The sequence below is a fragment of the Oryctolagus cuniculus genome, chromosome 7 (genome assembly GCF_964237555.1).
Source record: "Oryctolagus cuniculus chromosome 7, mOryCun1.1, whole genome shotgun sequence".
NCBI lineage: Eukaryota > Metazoa > Chordata > Mammalia > Lagomorpha > Leporidae > Oryctolagus > Oryctolagus cuniculus.
The window spans coordinates 115,933,115-115,956,876 of NC_091438.1; the positions used below are offsets into that span (position 1 = coordinate 115,933,115).

The 23,762-nt window shown below is 42.6% G+C and overlaps 1 protein-coding gene across 15 annotated transcripts in view; it reads left to right on the forward strand.

Annotated features, from left to right (window-relative positions):
* The window catches only part of DAB1 (DAB adaptor protein 1), a 911,827-nt gene that overhangs the window by 755,977 nt on the left and 132,088 nt on the right, over positions 1–23,762 (forward strand). For all 15 annotated transcript variants that reach the window (XM_051857724.2, XM_051857725.2, XM_051857727.2 and 12 more), the window contains 2 exons: positions 2,538–2,677; positions 12,347–12,445. In XM_051857724.2, coding sequence (XP_051713684.1) covers positions 2,538–2,677; positions 12,347–12,445 — 239 coding nt within the window. The remainder of the gene's footprint in view (positions 1–2,537; positions 2,678–12,346; positions 12,446–23,762) is intronic.

Genomic DNA, 23,762 nt, shown 5'->3' on the forward strand with positions numbered 1-23,762 from the left:
CTTTGAAACCTGAATAGTAAGCAGTACCTTACTCTGACATTTTTTTATGGAGCTAAACAAGTTGATGCATGTATTATGCTTTGAGATAAATGCTACCTGGTATTATTGTTATAATATTTCAAAGATTGAGGAAGTTCCAGCCATTAAAGGGATGATATTAGTGACTAAATAATTAGTGACTGAATGTGTTGAAGAGATAGAGAATGGCACCTGTGATCAAGTGAGTTTACCTTTGCAGTAAATTATAGAACAAGGCTTAGGTCACTCCTGCCAAACACTGCCTGCTCAGATAGGGAGAGGTGACCAAGGGGCTTGTTTTTTAGCTAGGTATTTTATATAAATTTTATCATGATACATGATGCCTTTGTTCTTAGCTATAGTCTTTGACATATGCCTTTACAGAATCACAAGTTTTAATTTTTATGTTAATTATAGTTTGTACTTAGTTATCTGTGCATTTTATTAGCTTTATGGGATATTATTCAAGACTTTGCTATGCTAGGAGTCCAAGGGGAGTTGTGCAAAAGAACTCCTGGGAGCAAGGGACCACAGGTCCAAGTCTGGCACTGCGGGCGTTCCTGCTCTGCCTCTCCACCTCTCAGCATTGTATGTTCCATGTGCACCTCCCACTGGGTTGATTATAATGGCAAGGGCAACCATTCGCAGAAAGCTTACAATATATGCTGCACATACATAATCTCACCAGAATTACTATTAATGCTGGCTCTGTAAAGTAGATACTGTGTCTTCATTCAATAGATAAGGAGTTTAGGCTCCAAACAATTTAGTTGACTTAAAACAAAGGAACTGTAATTTGAAATGAGGCTGTCTGATTCTAAAGCTTGAACTTTCATATACACCTAGCATAATGCATAATACATTTTTATTTGCAGTCATCAAAACTTGGGCTTCTAGGGGCATACAGTTCATCTGTTGCCAGTGAGCAATAGCATTTGGCACAGAGGATGTGCTCCATAAGGGGTTGAGTAAGTGAATGAAATGAAAGTCTTGTTTTGTCAATAGAAAAGCACTTTGTCATAGTTAGCTACTATTGTGTTATAAGGATGTCCTTAGATCACTCCCAACCACAGAGTGCACTAGAAAAGCCTTGCTTTGCACATCAGAGAGATGGAGGGAAGTGAGCTGTGGTCATCCCTAAGTTTCCCATCAGTGAGAAAAGACATGAAAGAGGAGGAATCAGAAGTTAACAGTGATGGTATTCTGGTAGATGCATATTGGAGGACCAGAGCATTCTGGTTTTTTTTTTTTTTTTTTTTTTTTTTTTTTTTTTTTTTTGACAGGCAGAGTGGACAGTGAGAGAGAGAGACAGAGAGAGAAAGGTCTTCCTTTTGCCGTTGGTTCACCCTCCAATGGCCGCCGCTGCAGCCGGCGCACCGCGCTGATCCGATGGCAGGAGCCAGGATCCAGGTGCTTTTCCTGGTCTCCCATGGGGTGCAGGGCCCAAGCACCTGGGCCATCCTCCACTGCACTCCCTGGCCATAGCAGAGAGCTGGCCTGGAAGAGGGGCAACCGGGACAGAATCCGGCGCCCCAACCGGGACTAGAACCCGGTGTGCCAGCGCCGCAAGGTGGAGGATTAGCCTGTTGAGCCACGGCGCCGGCTTCTGGTTTTAAGAACTATGTTCTACAGCCAGTCCTCTACCTAGGCTAAGTACTCATCTCATTTCAGATCTTATTTCTTACTGTGTGAACTTGCAGTGGCTACCTGAATGCTGTGACCTTCACCTTCGTCATCTAAAAACTGAGATGGTTTGGTTATTGTGAAAAGTGGGGATAAAGTTTATAGAACATCTCCTAAAGCCCTTGCGCAGCTCACAGTAGCTCTCCTGTCCTTACATTATGTGGATATGATTGAACTCTTGGTTAATATGTCTTAGCAAAATATTATGTTAATAATAATTGAGAGAGCCCGTTGCAAGGTGTGGACACTGGGAACCAACTGGTATAGAAGCCTGTTTCCCTGCACACATGAGTTAGCAGAAGAGATATCATAAAATCATTTTTTAGTAATTGTCCCTGGGTCATTACTTGATACAAAACAATTACTCTGGAGTTTAATGGAATTGGGTGTCAGAAGGGTCTTGGAGCCTGGCCAAGGTATTATTAAATGTTGAAATGTAAGAGACTCAGTGCTAATACTAGTTTATAGGAATTTGGATGTGAACTCTTAGTGGGCAACTATGATTTGTTGAATAAGTAACAAATATTTAATTAATGCTTTACACATATTGCTTGATTTATTTATTTTACTGCCCTGTTGGGATGGGTATTTTTTAACTTTTCTTTTTCTGCCTTAGAAAACTAAGGCTCAGAGACAAGAAATATTTGCCTTTCCATTTAAATGCATAAAACCAGAATGTGTATCTAGGAGTATCACTGTTCTTTTCTCATGCGTCCAATGATTTGACTTTCCAGGAATGTAGATGAAACCAGAGAACAAATCATGCAGTTGTCTACACTTAAAGCCAATGGGGCCTGAACAACTGCCTACCTGATTGTGCTTTTCTCTGATTTTAGGTCAGGATCGCAGTGAAGCCACTTTGATAAAGAGGTTTAAAGGTGAAGGGGTCCGGTACAAAGCCAAACTTATCGGGATCGATGAAGTTTCTGCAGCTCGGGGAGACAAGTTATGTCAAGACTCCATGATGAAACTCAAGGTGCTGTGCCAACATTGTGTGTTCAGTGTCGTGGGTTTACTATGAATGAGGGAAAGAAATGACTCCCAGCTTTATGGTGACTAATTTCAATCATTTATTAGTAAATCACTTGGCTCACTGGTGAATCACTGTATTTATTCATTGGTAAGAGCACCTGCTGTGAGGAAGTATTTTGCTAAGCCTTGTTTTTATAATTTTTGAGTATATCATATTTTATTCTGTTTTATCTTTGTCACTTAACACCTGCAGATATGAAAGTACAAAATTAGTGGGTTGTGTAGTCCCACTCATTTAGTGAGTTTTTACCATTTTGTTGTTTTTAAGTACATTTGACATATGTCAACATATGGTGAAAGACGTTAAGGTAAAGGCTGATTTTGTTCATTCTTACACAGTTGGCTCCATGCATGTGTGGGTGCCACATTTATGGAGTCAACCAATTGTGGATTAAAATATTCAGAAAAAAAATTGTATTTGTACTGAACATATAAAGGCTTTTCTCTTGCTATTATCCCCTTAAAATACATTATAATAACTATTCACATAGCACTCAATAGATAAGGTATTGTAAGTAGCCTAGAAATGGCTTAAAATATGTGGGAGGTGTATGTAGGCTTTTTGCAAATACTGTGGCATTTGGTGTCAGGGACTTGTGTGTCCACTGATTTGGATCTCCAGGGTGGATGTTCTGAAGCACTCCTGTGGATGCAACAGGACCGCTGTCCCCTCTAATGCACCCTCAACTGGTCCCATACAAGGAAACGTTTTTGAAGGAATGTGTAGCTATAAATTGGGATTGGGAGCTGTCAAGAAGAGATTTCTGATTTTTTTACAAGGTTTTACACTAAGAAATAAAAATAAATTTGAAAAAAATGTTAAAAGCATAAAATAAGGAAATTATCCTGTTCAGCAACCTTAAAAATTCACAAAAAAGAACATAATTTGCTCCCAGGTTTTAGTCTTCAAATATTCTGATTCATTTTTAAAAAAAAGCCATGTGGAATATTGGAAAAACAAATCATTTAACAGGAAAAGTACAAATAGCTTATGCATTTAAAACATCTATAGTTTATTTTTCTGTTTATAGGTTTCACATATATTCATTATAAAATATTTTGAACTATAGAAAAGTATGTGGGAAACAAGTAAAATAACCCACTGTCTCATAAAAAATCAATGTCAACATTTTTGTGTATAATGTACAATCTCTCTGTGTTTTATATGTATAATATATGAAACATATCACATATATATAATAAAACTGGAAGTATAATTTACATAGTTTCTTATCTTTGGCTTTCCTGCTCATCTAATAATATATATAAGTATTTCTTTTGTCATATCTTCAGGCAGTCCATGAGAATACAGCTTAGCTAGTGAGATATATTTAAATGTAGGAAAAAAAAACAAAGGAGGAAAAAAAACTGGCCTGGCTAAGAGCCTGGGAGTATTAAGGTGTTCACCTTATGCATCACCTGTTCTTTCATAGAAGCTTCATAAACCACAGCTGTTATTTTTTGTTTATATAATACTGTTCTCTTAGCAGTTTAACATATAGATATAGATATGGATATAGATATAGATATGGATATAGATATGGATATGGATATAGATATGGATATAGGTAGATATACTCAGATGCTGAATATCCTCGCACTGTGGCTCTAGGAGCCATGATTTTAAAAAATCTTAATTTTGACACCGTGTATCCATTACCTTCATTTTATTTTTAAGCTGTTCTATAACCTTTGTTTAATAGTTATATATCCAGTGTAAATTGTACTAGAAATTTCCATATTGGATTTCCTGGATTTGACTCCCAGCTCTGGCTTCCTACCAATGCAGACCCTGGGAGATAGAGGTGATGACAAAGTATTGGATTCCTACACACACATGAGTGCACTGTATTGCATTCTGGCTTCTGGCCTCAGCCCCTTATCCCTTGTAGACATACGAGGAGTAAACCAGTAGGTGGGATCCACCTCGCTCTCTTCCACCTTCTCCCTCCCTCTCTCTCCTTCCCCCTCTTCCCTTCTCTCCCTCCCTCCCTCCCCTCTCTGACTCACCTCCCCCCCTAGAAAAAAAGACATTAAAATCATGATTTCATAAATTATCTCCTTGGAAGAGGTTAATGGATTTTTATATTTAAAGTTAAATAATGTTATGAGCTATCAGGGCAGTCCACTAAAGAACCTTCTTCTTCCAAGTTCAAATGTGAACAGTCAACAGATGAAGGAGTTGGACAGAAGATTTCTGAATTCCAGCTCTGTGAATGGCCCGTAGGACATGGCATAAGCACACAGCTGCAGTGGCCACCCTTGAGTGGTGCAGGCTGTTTCCCTTTGTTGGTGAGAGAGTTCCATAACCACCGGCCTCCTGGCTCCCCCTGCCCCTGCCGGGCCCCAGCATAGGACCCATGACTGGTGCATGGGATCTGACCAGATCACAGCCTGTCAATCAGAAGGCAGATGGTATAGAGAGCCCAGAAGAAATTGAGCTCCATGTGTTCCATGTCATCCAGCTGCCCAGACAGACCCTAAGGGGACACTAGACAAGCTTGGAGATAAAAGCCAAGATCTTCAATCTTGCTGAGGTCCCTTCTTGCTATATGATGTCAGGCAAATGGAGATTTGCTCCTGACAAATTTTAAGTGAAAGACAGCAAGAAAATGCCATTAGGTAGCCTTATTTCTACAAAGACCTCCTCCTCACCCTGTTCCGCATGTCTGCTAAGGAGAAAAGAGCTGAGGCACCTTCCTTCCCCAGCATCCAGGCGCGAGCCATTCACCAGGTGGATGTCAGGTACTCCTGATTGTACTGCTGTCTTCATGGGAGCACTGAGATCTAAATGGATATGAGAGAGGAGCTGGCCTCTGCCCTCCCAAGTCTCTCCCTCAGGTCCAGCAGTGACACCAACATTGTGTGTGTGTGCAGGTGGACGTGTGTTTGTGTGTGTGTGTTAGCGGCAATGAGAACTCCATCTGTCAACTCTCATATCCATGAGGTCCCCAAAGCCCTGAGAGTTTGTCTTGCCACAGCACTGCCATCAGATGTGCCGAACATGCTGAAGCATTCTTGGTTCCCAGACAATTGGGTTTCATTATTTGCAAGATATTGTGAAGAATGTTGACATTTCAGCTCCCAGCGGTTTTTCTTTAAGAAACACAGAGGCATAAATGATCGATTCTCTGTTTGGCTACCTGCCCAGGAAAGTCAGAGACAGAAAAGTACAAAATGCCTCTTAGCTTTGCAAAAATGCCCACTTGCTCATGTTGGGCCATATGAGAAATTGAAGAAAAAAAAATCTGTTTTCCTTGGCTCGATTCTCTGAAGCTGGTGTGTTTTAGTTAGAGTTTTCTCTTGGACTGTAGAGCTCTGAGAACGGATTTGTGTTGTGGGTGTGAGTGGCCCATTGCCTGTCAACCAGCAAAGCGTCCACATCAACATCATCACTGTTGCTGTCATTATACTTAACGTTTAGCCTACACAGCACATCTACATATCTCTGTTTCTCTCTTTTGAGATAAATATTAGCCTTTCTGTTTTGTACATAAGAAATCTGAGGTTTAGAGGGTTAAGGTATTTACCCCACAATCTTCATTCAATGTGATAAGACCAGAATTCAACCCCAGATCTCCAGAGGTCTTGTGTTTGGCAAGACAGAGTTTAGTACTTAAGTATAATCTGTTTTGTGTTTGTGTTGTTTTTATCTTGGTTCCCCCAAGTAGATTTTAGGCTCACACTTGTAAGCTACCACCCACTAGCCACACATCATTGACTTTAGAAGTAGGCAACTTTCAGAGATGTTGGACAAATGGTGGTGGTTAAAGCAATGGGAGGAGATGGGGTCTTCAACTATGGTGCCTGGAGAGCTAACTGCAGAGCCCTCTGGCTGTCATTCGGGGCCCTAAAAGGTACAGAATCCACCCTGGAGAGATGAGCTATGACACATGAACGAAGCAGCTACTTGCAAAACGTGGGTGAGGGCAAGGTTGAGGTAGCAATTCACAGGTGGTGAGACACCTCAGTCGAGCAGTAGTGGGGAGCATTACTACTCCTAGGAAAAAACCCGGGGAGAGAAGGAAGGATTGATAAGGAAGTCTCCTTCCCCCTCCTCCAAATAAAGCTACCAGCAGAGATGTAGATCAGGAATGAGAAGGAAGTGGAGAGACGTCTGTCTCCTTGCACCTGACGGTTTTCTTCTTCTACCCTCTAGCTTTGTATATGTATCTTGTGATTAGAGTTCAACCGGAAACAAGGGAGAAAGACGCTCAGGAGAACAGGGGATGCAGTACACAGGATTCTGCCTCTGGCACAAAGCAGGGTAGATAAAGATACTTGTGTTCCATTTTTTAACTGGAAAAAATGAAATTTAGGATGTATGTTCCCCCCTAAGATCCCAAAGCTGATAACTGGCAGGGCTGATTATGGAGACTAGGCTTATTATGTGGGCATTCCAGAGTATCATCCTAAAGTTCTCAGCATTTGTGCATGGAGCCTGTTGTGTTGACACATGTGCTTTATGTGTTCTGTGGAGATCACAGTCATAACACCGTGTAGCACTCACCTCGCTGGATGAGCTCAAAGCCCTTTTATGTACTTCATCTGTCTGATTCTCAAAGCAACACCTGAGCTAGACAGGACAGTCTGTTCATCCTCCACACAACCCCTGACCACTTTTCTCTGTGTAAACTTCTCCATCAACACCTGGCCCTTTGACTTTCTTTGGGGAGCTTATAACAATCACTTTACATTTTGTCTTGCACATGGTACTGCTTAATAAAATAGGTTATCAGTACTAGTAATGATGATAACTTATTTACTAATTTTTCCCTGCACACTGTGACATTTCATAGTTCATTTAAGTGCCCTGGAATTCTTAGGAGGTAAGAAATGGGATCTTGTCCTTTAGGAGGTCCTCTTTACTGCTGAGTTTGAACACTGGTGCTTATACCAAGCTCTTCATTTATGGGAAAGTCAGAGTTACACAGAGAGAGGAGAGACAGAGAGAGAAGTCTTCCATCTGCAGGTTCACTTCCCAAATGGCCATAATGGCCGGAGCTGAGCCCATCTGAAGCCAGGAGCCAGGAACTTCTTCTGGGTCTCCCACATGGATGCAGGGGCCCAAGGCCTTGGGCCATCTTCTACTGCTTTCCCAGGCCATAGTAGAGAGCTGGATTAGAAATGGAGCAGCCAGGATGTGAACCGGCTCCCATATGGGGTGCTGGCACTGCAGGCGGTGGCTTTATCCACTGTGTCACAGGGAATCAGAAAGATCACTGTTGGAATTACAGCAGTCTGACTTAGCTCCTTTAGGTTTGATGAGATCATTCATCTCCTGACCTTTTGGTGTGCTCAACTGTAAAATGAGAGAGAATCTGTCATTCCCAGGATTGTGGCACGGTCTATATTATATGACATATAAGTGGATTTCTAGTATAAAGTAGATACCAAAGAAAATATCTGATCCCACAACTTCAGGTTCCCAAAAGGGCCTCACTGGGTCAGCTGCCTGAGACTAAACACAAAGCCCCAAACAGTCCCAAATCTACATCTTCCCGCTCCCCAGTCAGGGCTGTCTCCTGGACTTCTGTTTGCTCTTTGTATTGGTGATGAATAATTCTGTGAGGAGATGAGCCTGTGGGGAGGTGTGCTGGTGGGCCCTGCCTGGACTCTGTGCAGTGTTTCAGAGCTTGGCTCAGAGTCTTGTCTCAGAACTTACGCCCTGCAAAGAAAAAACTGTGTGGATAGTGCTCCTGTCTTCAATTTGCCACATAAAACTGCCACCAGCAGCCTTAAGTGGGATCTCCTGCAACAGGCATGCTGGCTGTATTTTGCCAGGGAGTTGCTTTTATATTTTTGAGAGGCAGAGAGACAAATACAGAGGGATCTCCCATCCAGTGGGCATCACCAAATGCCCACAATGGCAAGGAATGGACCAGTCCAAAGCTAGGAGCTGAGAACTCGATTCAGGTCTCCATATGGGTGACAAGAACTCAGTTATTTGAACCATCACCTGCTGCCTCCCAGTGTCTACGTAGATTAGCGGGAAGCTGAAGTCAGGAGCCGGACCCAGAACTTGAATCCAGAACCTGTGATATGGGACATGGGCATCTTAACTCTGAGGCCAAACACTTCTCTACCAGGAAATTCTTTGGTAGCTACTTGGTGGGACCAGCAAGAAACGGGGGCCTTAGTGTCCAATTAGCACTTCAAAGAGTTTATGGCTAAATAGTACTAAAATATAATTTTCTGCAAAAATTTTAAAATCCATGCCTAGCATTTTCATAATATGCATAATAATTTTTGAAGAACCCTTGTATAAGCCAGGAAGTGTTGCCATTTGATGTCCCAGGAATTCTGTGAGTCAGGGATTGTCAGGACTGTCTTGGAGATGGAGACATTGAAGCTGTTCTTCCTGGTGAAAGATGCGACCCTCTCCCCACCTTGTCCTGTGGTGTGTTCCCCAAGGAATGAATAAAGCAAGAAGGAAAAGCTTGCTCTCCTTCAACGCGGTTCATCCCATCCTTTCCATTAGGAGGGGTTTCTAAACCCATGCATGCCACTGTCACAAAATGCATGAGACGGGGTAATTTATAAACAGCAATGATTTATTTCCTTCTGGTGTGGATGCTGTGAAGTCCAAGATCAAGACGCCAGCAGGGCGAGTATCTGGTGATGGCCTTGTCTGTCTCTTTCCAAGACAACACCTTTTTGCTCCATCCCCCAGAGAGCACAAACACTGTCCTCACATAGAGTAAGGATGGAAGGGAGGGAAGGCAGAGGAACCCAACTCCTTCAAGTGTCACCGGGCCATAATCCCATCAATGAGGGCTACTCCTACAGCCTCCTTTAATACTCTCACAATGGCCAGTACGTTACAACAAGTGAATCTGGGGATACATTCACTGTTCTGTCTTTGTGGGGTCAAAGGTCAGGGTGAAGAGGATCAGCAGCAGATGTTGTTTTAGTCCAAATCTTAGCACAGAACACAGATTTCCAAGTCAGGTTTCTCTGGGTTCAACATTGCTCATCCACCTGAAGTCAGGAGAGCCTGTTCACTCCTCTTGGAGTGTCTGCTTGGTGCTGGGCTCTGCTTTTGGCACTGGGCACATGGAATGAGGGCGGGAAGCACCAGGAGGAAAAGCAAAGGAGGAAAATGAATGGGATACGGTCTGGCATGAATGTTGTGCTATGTTGGTGTGCTGGATAAAGGAGTGAGAAAATGTGACCCTGAACAGAAACAGGAACTACCCCTGGGATTCCAAAGACATACTTGGGGCATTTCCCATGCTCCTTAAAAATATTGCGCTGACATTCATGAGAAGCAAGTAGTACATTGAAGAGTCCAGAAACTATTAAATAGGAGAGTGGCAGGAGCTTAAGAGGCAAAGGACTTTGTTTTGGATATGACTCACTCCCCAGCCATGTAGTCATTGGAGGAGGGGTCTTATGTCAGTGAGTAGCAGCCCTGAGAGTCTGAATAGGGAACAATGGGCAAGGGTGATGGGGAATGAGATCTTGGCTTCCTAGAATGAAGAATGTAAAGAAGAATTGCCCCCCTGGCCGGCCCCATGGCTCACTTGGCTAATCCTCCACCTGCGTTGCCTGCACCCCAGGTTCTAGTCCCGGTCGAAGTGCCGGATTCTGTCCCGGTTGGTCCTCTTCCAGTCCAGCTCTCTGCTGTGGCCCGGAAGGCAGTGGAGGATGGCCCAAGTGCTTGGGCCCTACATCTGCCTGGGAGACCAGGAGGAAGCACCTGGCTCCTGGCTTCAGATCAGCACAGTGCACCGGCCACAGCGTGCCGGCCGTGGCAGCCATTTGGGGGGTGAACCAACGGAAAAGGAAGACCTTTCTCTCTGTCTCTCTCTCTCTCACACTGTCTAACTCTGCCTGTCCAAAAAAAAAGAAGAAGAAGAATTGCCCCCCAGCACCAAGAGTTTGGAGAGTTGAGCTGTGGCCTCAGTGTTCTCACTAATTCTCTGTGTCATCTCAAGACTGCTGTCTATATTTCAGAATGTGTTTTTTTTTTTCTCATGTGTCAGCTGAAGGGCTTGGGTCAGTTATTTTTAAGATTTCCTCTGGCTTTAATAGTCTATACATCTATGAGTGTACAATATGACCTTGCGAGTGAATTGGTGACTTATGAGGGAGTGCATTTCCTCCTAGTAGATATCCAAACAGGAACTGGACCACAAACTTTAATGGACATTCATTCATTTACTAGAAGAAATTAATTTTATTAGTATTTGGTACGGAGTGCTAGGTACTTCACATAAATGTTCATTTAGTTCTCTCACCCATGCAAAAAGAGTATTTACACTTGGAGAATTAGAGAAGTGGAACTAAGTATGAGTTTAAATAATTTGTTCAGGATCACACGGAACAAGTAGTATTAGATATACTAATTCTGCAGACAATTTCCAGTACCCAAAATGAGGATAATCAGACAGCCTCAAGAGTATGAACCTCCCTCATGCCCCTGGACATACGTAGAATTCTCTAATGCCAACTGTTCCCAGAAACAGAGGCTGGGAACAGACTATGCTAAGAACAGCACAACTTACTTTTATCTCCTGGAAATACTAGGTCAATATTATTTTAGACTTTTGTTCTCCTAATAGGGCAGTACCATAACTGCTGAGAACCAGCTTAATCTTGCCACCCAGGACCCCCAAGACAACTAAAGATGGCAGCAGCCCATGAATGTGGAGCCCTTGAATGACCTTGACTCTTTGATTACACCGTAGTATGAAGCTCATGGCCACTGAGCCTAATTGAAAAAGGGGGTGCCTTTACTCTTAACTTGAGTTGTATCAACTTTGGAGGAATGCTGTATCTACACATTCATCATTCATTTAACAGTTACTTGCAAAAACTCTTCCTGTCCTCCAGAGGTTGCCATAAGCATTAGGGATAAAGCAGTGAGCAAAGTCACAGCCCTTCCTCTTAGGAAGTTTACTTTCTCTTTAACTCATACACTTACGTTCACTTTCAAAAAAAGTTGAGAACAGTAAATAAACAGGTATCTTGGTGAGTGGAATGCATTTTGTAGATATTTTCCCTGGAAGCACAGGAGGGACAGGGGAAAAGGTAATGGAGAATCTAAATGAATTTGGATCAAAATTGCAAACAATAGGGTTATCACCTTAAGGATCACCTCTTTCCAAATGTAATTAGCACATACAATGTAGCATCAGTTTTCATTTTATTTTCTTTCTAATCTGTAAAATTGATTTGCATGCAAACTTTTTTCCAGAAATATAAAAATATAGTCATATCTAAGCATATATCTAGCAATTCACCTTAATTTAAAGAATTAAAGCCATATCCAATGGAGAGATTAATACAAGGACTGTGTTGTGTCTATCTTGGGATCCTCAACTCTGATTCAGGTATCTAGGGAGCAGGCAGGCCTTGGATCAATTTTGGTTCATCAAATGAATAAATGTTCAAACGCCCCGTTTATACAGTGTTAGGATGAGTAGAACAAGTCGCACCCAAATGCATTAAGATGAGTAACTCAGAGCGTAGGGAAGTATAGCAGGCGAAGGGAAAGGACTGTGCATGATTGGTGGTATCACTTGATGGTATCTGGCATGCCTTTGGGAGCAGAGGGAATTTTCAAATGAAAACACTAAACTAAAAACCATGTCCTCCCTTTCAACAGGGCGTTGTTGCTGGCGCTCGTTCCAAAGGGGAACACAAACAGAAAATCTTTTTAACCATCTCCTTTGGAGGAATCAAAATCTTTGATGAGAAGACAGGGGTAAGTAAAAGAATCACATGGCATTGTGAAATGGAATCCATTGACAGGCGTACCCTTAAAAGCCTCTGCTCTCTGGGCAGGAATATCAAACAAGCATAAAAACACATAAAGCAACTGACAAATTTGATCAACTGTGATCGTCCATCAAAGAGGGGCTCTTTGCTGACTTGGCCACAGTGTGACTGCACTGTGATTCTTGCAGTGTAATTGTGACAAAAGTGTCACACTGTCCTGGTAATCTAATGGGAGATTGATGAGCTTTGAAGAGCAGTGGGGCGACATGACAGTTTAAGTTAAATTTCTTTGTGTGTTGGCAACTTTAATGACGTGCTTCCTAGAGGGAGATACATGTAGGTCTTTTGACTCCGTCAAAGCATCCAGACTCTCTTGAGTTTAACCTGTAGCACCTTGCAATTGCCGTAATCAAAAAGAACAGAATTCTCAGCCTTAAAAAAAAATCTATTACAACACAGCCAGGAAATGGAAGGGCTGATAAGTTTGTTGAACCCACCAAAGGCACAGTTTGTGTTTTCATCAACCTCACAGCTGCAATTAACTCCCAGAGTCATCCACAGAGCTCACCTGACACTGTTGGTCCTGTTCACTGATGGGAAGAGAAAAACAGGAAAATGTTCCATGATCTGTTGTGTCAAGAAAGTGAGAGTCCAATGATGTGTTTTTCCTTTTTTTTGTCTAGCATGTTGCAGGTTTATCAAACACCTCCACACTTATCACCTCCTTTTTAACTTCACAAAGGTGACTTATCAAGCACTTCCTAAGTGATTTTCAACCCACAAAGTTACTTGGCTTTGGTCATTTGCATCCTTGTTCTGGGTATTATTAGGGTAATGTAAAATAGTAGGATTGCAACTTAAAAGTGAAAAGGACTTTACTTGAAATTAAAAAAGGATAGAAGTATTACTCCTAAATAGCTAATGATAGAACAGATATTTGTACACCCATAGTTATAGCAGCATTGTTCACAATAGCCAAAAGGTAGAAGTGATTCAGATGTCTGCTAATGGGCAAACAAAGTGTAGTGTTTGCATACAGTGTTATACAACAAGCCCTGAAATGAAAGGAGAGTCTGATAAGCACTACAGTGTGGGTGAGCAGTGAAGACATTATGCTGAGTGAAATGAGGCAGGTACTGTGTATTTCTGCTTAGAGGTATCTGGAATAATCAGAATCTTGGAGACAAAGTAGAATGGTGGTTGACAGGGGCTAGGGAAAAGGAAGCAGGGGGAGTTACTGTTCAGTGTGCTCAGAGCTTAAGTATGGAAAGATGAAAATGCTTTGGGAATGGTTGTAAAAAAATGTGAGTGTACTTAATGTCAATGAATGTACACCTAAAAATAGTTAAAATGGTAAATGTTATACTCTATATATCACCACAATAAAAGTAAGAACTGCTAAAAGTAGCTCTCATTTATTGAATACCTCCTGTATATGAAGTGTGTAGTAGTCACTTTACATACATTACTCAGTTTCATCCACCCCATACCATGAACAACAACAAACAAACAAACAAAAAATAGCTGCTTCATCAAGTACATGTTACATGACAACCATTGTAAGTGCCAGGTCATTTAAACCTCACAACAGCCCTGGAAAGTGGGTGCTGTTATCATCCCCATTCTATAGCTGAAGATATCAGAGCAGAAAAGTGCATGCACGTGGTGGCAGAGGCACATTAGAACCCAGACAGTCCAATCCGCAGCATCTCTTAGCTCCCAAGGGACGTGGCCATCCCAAGTTCACCTGTATTTTGTGCTTTTTATGAGATGGTCAGTCAGGTGCAGCAATAAGATGGGGCGCAAGAGATATTCAGGGGATGAAAGCTCATTGTACTTCTGAGTCCTAGAGATGGGCGCCACCATAGGCCACATGGCAGAGATATCAGAGGGCTCAGGAGACCACACACGGGAGCAAAGGGAGCATGGGGGTTTCCATGGAAAGGGAAAGGTAGAGTAGGGTGAACAGTTTACTCTTGGCTGGTTTGCCTATTTTAATCTAATTGTAAATTATAAAGGTGGTTCCATTGGCCTGGCCCCGAGCTGTGGGATGATTTAAGGCGGTGGAATATTGCCTTGTGTGGTATGTGAGCCAGAGGAGATATGGCTCCATCTGGGTTCTTTGCTGTGTCTAAGACTTGGCTAGCCATGAGAGGGGCAGTCTCTCCCCAGTCAGGAAGATTTTTTAAGATCCTAAATGTCTTAATATACAGAAAATTTTAAATATATACATATTTAAAATTAACCCATCATGTAAGAGGTAGAACTAAGGATGAAAATTAGTGTGATTTTTATCATATAGTATGGAAAAGGTGAACCTATCTAGGGATGCCTTGGTAGAAAGGAATGTAGAAGGAGGGCATGAGCGTTGCCAGGAAAGGGCTTGGATTCAGCAGATGGAGAGCTCTCCTGCCTCCTAAGAGCGTGGTTTCAGAACCCACGGAACTGGGAGACCCGTGCTCAGTGTGGCCACCATAGTGTTTGAAGGATCTTGGTAAACTAAAGTATATGCTGAGGAGGAGACCAGGGCAGATGGGGAACTGGACACTGTGCTGAACCAGGACTTCTTGCTGCAGACAGGGCCTGGATACCACACAGGAGGTGGAGAACGCTGGGCTTCGACCAACTTGGAGGATATTATTATTGGTCCTTTAGCTCCCTGTATGGGAGCCACATCATGTGGCTCAAGCCTAACTGAGATGTGCTTTCACAATGATTTATATGCCCCAGTGGTCTCTTCCCAATGCCAACATGTCCATCACCATGACAACTGGCATAATCAAAGAGACAGGACAGGATCAGCAGCAGCATGGGATACCTGACATTTTCTCTTGCCCAGGGACCATGTTTTGGGCCTTGATATTCCGACGTGTATCCCACCATCAGATAGGCCATACCCAGATAAAATGGTGAATGTTATGTTCTATATATCACCGCAGTAAAAATAATAACTAGTAATAGCAACTCCCATACGTTGAGTACCTTTTGTATATGAGGTGCATAGTAATCACTTTACGTATATTAATCACCAGGATTTAACTAATGAGCACAGCTAAGTGTGTATTCTTTACCTCCTTATTTAGGATGGCTAAACTGTCCCCAGAAAGATTTCAGCAAATCTTGTAGCACTGTTTTGATTCTGTAGCTGGACACAAAGAAAACAGGAGTAAAATCATCATTTCAGCCCAAAGCCCTCTGTGTTTGTGGAGAAAATGTAAGATCCTTCATGGAGAATCTGGAAGGAAGCAAAGCTACGTGTTTTCTGCGTGGCTTAGTCTACTGCAGTTCTTTTTGTTTAACAGTAGACCTCTGCACCATACCGCTCTACAACCGTAGCTTTGTAATGTGCTTCAGCACAATTCTGGTGAAAGGGGAGAAAGTCACTGCACGTGGTTAAATCCAAGGTTGGGATGATAGGCATCAGGGCACCTCTCAGTGGTTGTTATTATACCTCCATGGAGTTGTCTAGTAGAAGGAGCTGGCTTATTCTATGTGGCCTCAAGAAATGGAGCCATGACCAGACAACAGACGTTTCTAGGAGGCAGTTTCAGCTTATTGGTAAGAAGTCAGAGCTGTTCACAAGGTGGGTGGGCTGCCATCTGTGTCAGTGAGTTCCCCTTCACTGGGGATATTCAAGCATTGACCTGTGACGGGATAATGTTGAAGGGAAGCAGGTACAGGATGAGGTATTGAACAAGGTCCAAGTAGATTTCTGAGATGAATTTTAAGTTTCTGTTTCTCCCTTAAACCTCTGCCTATTGATGTTTTCCATGTGAAAAGCCTCCCTTGGTTTTGATGAGTAGGAATGGTTTACTAAACCTTTGTCATTGCCCAGCGGGGGACTGACTGCATTGTTCAGGATGGGAGTTTAAGTGAAGTATTTTGCTCTACACATCAAAGAAATGGAAAACTGGGTCTTTGTCATTCGGAATGACAAATCTTCATTGTTTATCTTGTCTAAGGTATTTTTGCTCAAGCTTCACTGCACATTTTTTTAAACCCAGAAAAAGAAACATTTGCAGAATGCAACAATAGCTAGAATTTTAAAACCCAAAAGCTGTCAAAAATGTTTTGATCCCAATTAAAGAGACCCTTTGCAGCAATTTGCACTCTGTCTTGAATTTCAAAGAACTCCTGATCCCAAGCTTTATAGGAATAAATTCTGCTCCATTATTAGTGTGTTGGAGGGAATAAATCAATATTGAAAGTTGTTCATGTTCTCAGATATTTGGATATTGCTAATCTATCAAGGATGTCAGTGAGAGTGCAGACAGTATCATACATAAACATTGTTATTAGTAACAGTAGGAACAGTAGCAAATCAGGAAATGGTTTTCATGTCAAAATTTGATCAGGGCCTCAGACCAGACCAGTGGACAGCATGGCAGCAGAGGTGTTGTCTTCATTCTGGATTAAAAGAACAGGTTCTGGAAGTGACCTTGACCTGGCTGTATACTCAGAACAGACTTACCAGCTGGAAGACCTGTGTCTTTTTCAGTGAACCTCACTGACTCACTTCTCTCTCCATTTACAATTTTATTCCATAAAATCATTATAATTTTATGGCATAAAACATGATATATGCCACAGTATCTTACATATAAGTCTGATTTTTAGGATGGATGACAGTGATCTGGATCAGCTCTCAAGATGTTTCAGTAACCTTGTTGTCACAGTCACTCAAGAATGCTGCTCATTTGTTTGAGTGAGCCTACACTTACTATCACTACTGTGTACCATTCGTAACCATATTACAACAATTCCACAAAGTACAAGCAGACACTATTATCACCATTTTACAGGTGGGAAAGCTGAGGTCTAATAATTTAAGTCCTATAACAAATCTTATAAATAATTTCCTATAAATGCATTCACATAAGCTCAGTATTATCACTGTCATATGAACACTCTTAGTCACTTTCTTCCTGCAGAATGTTCCCCAGTGAAGATAAAAGGGGTGGATTTGGGGGGTAGGCATGGTTAAGGATGCTTACATCCAATATCTGAGTGCCTGGATTTGAGTCCTGCTCCTTGGTTTCTGACCCAGCTTCCTATTATATGCATATAATAGCTCAAATACCTGAGCCCCACATGAGAGACCTAGAATCAAATCTCTCTCTCTCTCTCTCTCATAAAGATTAAATTAAATAATGTTTTAAAAGGGGGTGGAGTTAACTAGGACTGCTTCATCCATAGTGGGCTTTGAGCAGATGGGATGCTGACAGGACAATCCAAATGTGGTAGCCCGTTGGATGCCTGCTTTATTGCACATGTAGCTCTGTTTCCTGGGGGATCTGAATATGAATAGCACGTGGTCCTTGCCCATGAAGCTTTCATAATCTGGTGATGACACATAAATCACAAAGTAAATCCGCAGTTGTCAGGACACAGGTGTGCCCTTGCTGCCCAGGGACAAAGGCCTAGCTTTGCCTGCAGTGCTCCTAAAAATTTCACGTAAAGGGCAATGCTGACGTGGAAGTGGGTGAGTGAGTTGGAAAGGATCAGCTAAGTGAAGGAAGAGAAAAAGAGTATTTCTAGCTGCACAAATGTCTACAAGAAAAAGATGTGTCTGCTTTTCCTTCAGGAAATATTTATTGTGGACCTCTGTAAACTCACAGATAAATAAGGCTGTATCTTTTTGTTCATCAGTGTTGTGTATCTAGTAAACACAATGGCTCACATTGTAGTTGCCTGGTGATACTTATTGCACACAAAATAAAATTACTTAGTAATTAAGAAGCAACAGTGTATACAGAATAACTAGGGCATTGCTGATGAGAGGCAAAGAGTAGCCAAAGATTCAATACTGTCCCATGTAATAAATGCAATGGCCATGCTCGTATTTCAGGGCTGATTTCATGTATTCTGTGAAAATCAGACATCACCTTATTTGTGTCCCATCAAAACCAGATCTGTTCTTCCTTCAGTTCAAAGTGGATGCTTTTAGCAAAGGTTGAGGAGAACAGCTGAGATCCAGAGAGGGAAACTGGCCCCAAAGAGGAAAACCAACAGGAAGAGAAGAGGCTGGGGTGTTCCGGGTTCCAGGAAGCTACGCCTGGTCTCTGGGACCCAGGAGTCTCTGAAAGGTTCGTGCCATCCTGGCCAGTGCAACAGCATGCAGGTCTCAGAAGGCTGGTGCAAATGACGTGCCTGTAATGTGCTTCTCTGGTGTCAAGCTGATTCTGCTTCCTGCCCCATGTGATGCCTAACGATTTTCTGAGGTTTGCACTATTCCCCTTTTACTGATGGGTCCGCTAAGGTCCAGGCAGGGTCCCTGGCATGCCCAGGGTTTCTATGGGTTGCAGAAATGGAATTCAAACTCAAATGGGACAACTCCTCAGCTCATTGTCTTTCTTTTGCCCCAGAGATTCTCCACCTGACTGTCTCCCAGAGGGGTGATTAGGAAATCAATGCATGCAGTACAGTTCACAGCTTTTGATGGAGGGAGTGGTAACACATGAATGTAATTGTTAGGGACCAAAGCTGCAAAACATTTTACAATGTCCAAGACAGTCGCACACAACAAAGGACAGTTTCCTGTGCTCCGTGAAGTCTTGCCAGGCATTCATGTGAATGAAAGACTTGCTTGTGGTTACTTGAAACTAAAGCCTAACTCTATTTTGTGTAAAAACAAAGTACTTTTACACCATATTTGTGATACTGAATTTTCCAAAAATGCAACTGCATTGAGAGAAGGGTATGCTTTGTTTTGGTGGGATCTTAGTAAGGTTGTTCATCATTTTGGAAAACTCCTCCACTGTGATGTTCTTTACATTTGACTTACTGACAGACTGCTCACTCAGTTCATGTAGCCTTTGCTTTCTTTGTGACTCTGCTTTTTGGTCCTATGTCAGTAATGTCACATATGCAGAAAGAAGGGTCAACAGTACTAAACTGAATGCTCTTGGGAGCTAAAGTTTAATCATCACAAGACAGTACCAAAATTTAACTGTAGCATTTTGTCCTCTTATTATATTTGTAACAAAGTATACATTCACATTGTTTTCTCATCAAAACCTATCTTTGTTATCTCTCCTTTATATTATAATTAGGAAATTTTTACATGCATAAATGTTGTATGTGTAGGCAGGTTATATAATCATTTTCAGATGATAAAGGAAGAATTGTTTGTCATAGAAACGGAGTCTGAAGGCCGGTGCCGCGGCTCACTAGGCTAATCCTCCACCTTGCGGCACCCGCACACCGGGTTCTAGTCCTGGTCGGGTTGCCGGATTCTGTCCCGGTTGCCCCTCTTCCACGCCAGTTCTCTGCTGTGGCCCGGGAGTGCAGTGGAGGATGGCCCAAATGCTTGGGCCCTGCACCTGCATGGGAGACCAGGAGAAGCACCTGGCTCCTGGCTTCGGATCAGCGCGATGTGCCGGCCGCGGCATCCATTGGAGGGTGAACCAACGACAACGGCAAAAGGAAGACCTTTCTCTCTGTCTCTCTCTCTCACTGTCCATTCTGCCTGTCAAAAAAAAAAAAAAAAAAAAAAAAAGGAGTCTGAATAAGGTTAGTTGAGAACCAGTTGCCACCATTTTCATTAGTTTATTCATGTATCCACTCCACACATGCTTGTTAAGACAAAAGGATAGCAGTGAACTTGATGGACAGGGATGAACCAGCCACTGATTAACCATCATTCTATTCTCTGCTTCTATGAGGTTAACTTTTTAAGACTTCACATATAAATGGCATCATGTAGTTTTTGTCTTTCTGTGTCTGGTTGAAGTCACTTAACATACATATCCTCCAGTCTTACCCATGTTGTTGCAAATTATAAGATGTCTTTCTTTTTGAAGGATGAATAATATTCTGTTACACACACACACACACACACACACACACCCCATATATTCTTTATCCATTCATCTGCTAATAGTCACCACTTAGGTTAATGCAATACTTTGGCTATTGTGAATAATGCTTCAATGATGATGGCCTGTAAACACCTTTTTGACATATTGATACAATTTCTTTTGAAGGTACTATATACCCAAAAGGAGGATTACTACATCATGTGGTAGTTTAAAGCAAGTTTCTTAATGTCTTTCTGCCTCTTTTGCTTACTCAGCTGTTCAGATGGGGTAAAAAATGTACCCAGGTTTTGAGGTTGGTCCAAGATTTATTTAACCTCCTAAAGCTTAGAATTGTACCAAGCATAATAAAAACCCTTAAATTTTAAGTAATGTGACATTGTTAGCTACATTATCTCACTGCTTGTCCCGTCTTTATATATCCTCTTAGCAGAATTAAGAAATCCTTTCCTGATGCCACATACAGCACCTTCTGTTCACCTGTTTCCTAGCACATGAGCATCTGTAGCAGAATGAGTTGTCTCAGCCATGTCAGACTACCGGCTCCTCTGAGTGACTTGTCTCACTCCGTGCCGTGTCCTAATGTGGGAGGCCCTGGCATGTGCCAGATATGCTAATTGGTCACTGAAGGAAGAAATAAAGGCATTCAGGGGAGGATAGAATGGAAGAGAGGAAGGAAGGAGCAAGGAAATGATGACCAAATCAGCCTCCAGTGAAATGATAATTGGAACCACAATGCTACATACCAGACACTAGTTTTGTCATGTGGGCATTGAGTGCATGAGAGTCATGTGTAAGGGCCTGGCACTGTGCATAGAAGGTTAAGCCTCCTTGGGGCCAGCATTGTAGAGTAGCCTAGTGGCCAAAGCCGCTGCCTGCAGATGCACTGTTTCGATTCCCAGCTGCTCCATTTCCAATCCAGCTCCCTACTAATGTGCCTGGGAAATCAGCAGAAGATGGCCCACATCCTTGGACCCTGCACCCATATGGGTGACCCTAAAGAAGCTCCTTGATCCTGGCTTCAGCCTGGCCCAGCCCTGGCAATTGTGGCCATTTGGAGAGTGAAACAGCAGGTGGAAGATTTCACTCTCTCTGCCTGTGTATCACCCTCTAACTCTGACTTTCAAATAAATAAATAAATCTTTAAAAATAATAAGAAGGTTAAGCTTCTGCCTGCAGTGCCAGCATTCTGTATGTGTGCCAGTTCAAGTCCCAACTGCTCCACTTCCTATCCAGCTCCCTGCTAACGCACCTGGGAAAGTAACAGAAGATGGAAGTGCTTGGGTCCCTGTATTCACAGGGGAGACCCGGAAGAAGCTTCAGACTGGCCCAGCTCTGGCCATTGGCAGCCATTTGGAGAGTGAACCAGTGGATGGGAGATTCTCTTCTCTCTTTCTACCTCCCTTCTGTCTGTATCTCTGACTTTCAAATAGATAAATAAATCTTTTTTAAAAAAGAATGATGTGTAGAGTTAGCCAGTTGTGGGGTGTCAGAGAGAGAAGCTCCTTTAGGCATGCACAAACCCAGTTATTTAAATATGCAGAAACCTGGAACCCAAAGAGAAGTGACCCCTAAGGCCTTCCAGCAAAGTCTTTGCAGAAGGCAGGACTTGCACTGTGCTGAGTCCCTCTGATCTGAGGCATCCTCACATGCTTACGTTCGGGAAGCAGCAAGTGTACTTTTCATCTCACTTCAGTCATCCCACTTCTTTATTTTGCTTTCCTTTTCCTTTACAGTCTTTTCCCTCCAGATCATCCCCAAATTTGTTTATTCACTTCACTGTTCAGGACTGACCCATGCCCATAGCTATCCCAGATCTACTGTAATAGCAAAGAAGCCTAAGCCATCAGGTAAAAATTGGGACTCTCTATATTTAGTGTCTCATTGGATGGGCTCAGTTTGAAATGTATCACAATAAAAAGTTAATTTGTAGCTAAAAACCTTCTATTTCAAAATTGCCACTGTCAGGAAGCTGGTTCTGTGATGTAATTTAGAGGACTAAGTCTATAATTTCAATTCCTATAATTCATGATGGGAAAGGAATGTTCATTATTCTGGGAAGTGAGACCATGAATGCTTTCAAGCCAGTTTGGTAAATTCAGAAATGTATTCTTCCCCTTAATGAATTCTCTTCTCAGTGCTGACCTTTAAAGAGGTAAGGAGATAATACTTGCCGTGCTAGCTGCTTTTATATACTTGATCTTGTTTAATTCAGTCCTCTAAGAATTAAAAAAAAATGTATTGTTCCCGTAAGACAGATGAGGAAACTGAGGACGTGAGATGTCAAATGACCTTCACAAGAGCAAGTATATTGCAAATTTGGGGGTTGGAAATGGACCCCAGCATTGGGTAGCATAGAGGCCCATGTCCTTTCCACCTGCAGGTGTTAGTAGTTCTCACTTCAAGGGCACAGTTAGGGCCCCTACAAATTAGGACTTACTCCTATGCACCTCAGGAGAGAAGTCAGACTATTCTGAGGAGTGTCATCATGTAGGCAGTGCTGAAACTGAAAGTTTATCAGCTACTGTTTGGATCTCCAAAGGTGTATGTGAACCACTAAGTTCAAAGGTTCTGAACCTGACACAGCTGTGTGATCTTGGGAACAGCTCACCTGCCTGTCACCTGGATCTCCACTTGCTCACCTGAAAGCAGGGTCATAGAGAAAAATTATTTTTTTCTTTTGTTTTTCAGTTTTACAGTTGTTAGTTCTCATCCTCATTGACTGCAGATTTTTTAGTGTGGTGACAGGTACATAGGTAACCACAGTGTAGAGCTTGTTTGGGGAATCTTCACCCATAACACGTTTTCCAGTCTTACACGAATGTGGTGTGGTTCATTCCTTATTCTTGGGCTCAGGCAGCTTAGCTGGGCCTGGAATCAATGTGCCCGTCTGGAGTCCCCAGCTCTTTCATGACAAAGGTGGAGGTCTCTTTGATGCCTGAGGGGCTTGACTCTTTTTTTTTTTTTTTTTTTTTTTTGACAGGCAGAGTGGACAGTGAGAGAGAGAGAGAGACAGAGAGAAAGGTCTTCCTTTGCCGTTGGTTCACCCTCCAATGGCTGCCGCGGCTGGCACGCTGCGGCCGGCGCATTGTGCTGATCCGATGGCAGGAGCCAGGTACTTATCCTGGTCTCCCATGGGGTGCAGGGCCCAAGGACTTGGGCCATCCTCCACTGCCTTCCCTGGCCACAGCTGGCCTGGAAGAGGGGCAACCGGGACAGAATCCGGCGCCCTGACCGGGACTAGAACCTGGTGTGCCGGTGCCGCAAGGCGGAGGATTAGCCTAGTGAACCACGGCGCCGGCCTCCTGAGGGGCTTGACTCTTGAAGCCCACTCCATGAATGTGCTTGTGATGGTGCTGGTGTCACCGACTTGTTGATGGCAATCTCTACAAACAAATTTAAATACCTAGGAATAAATTTAACTAAGGAGGTAAAATAGCTCTATGAGAAAAATTACAAAACATTAAAGAAAGAAATAGAAGACAC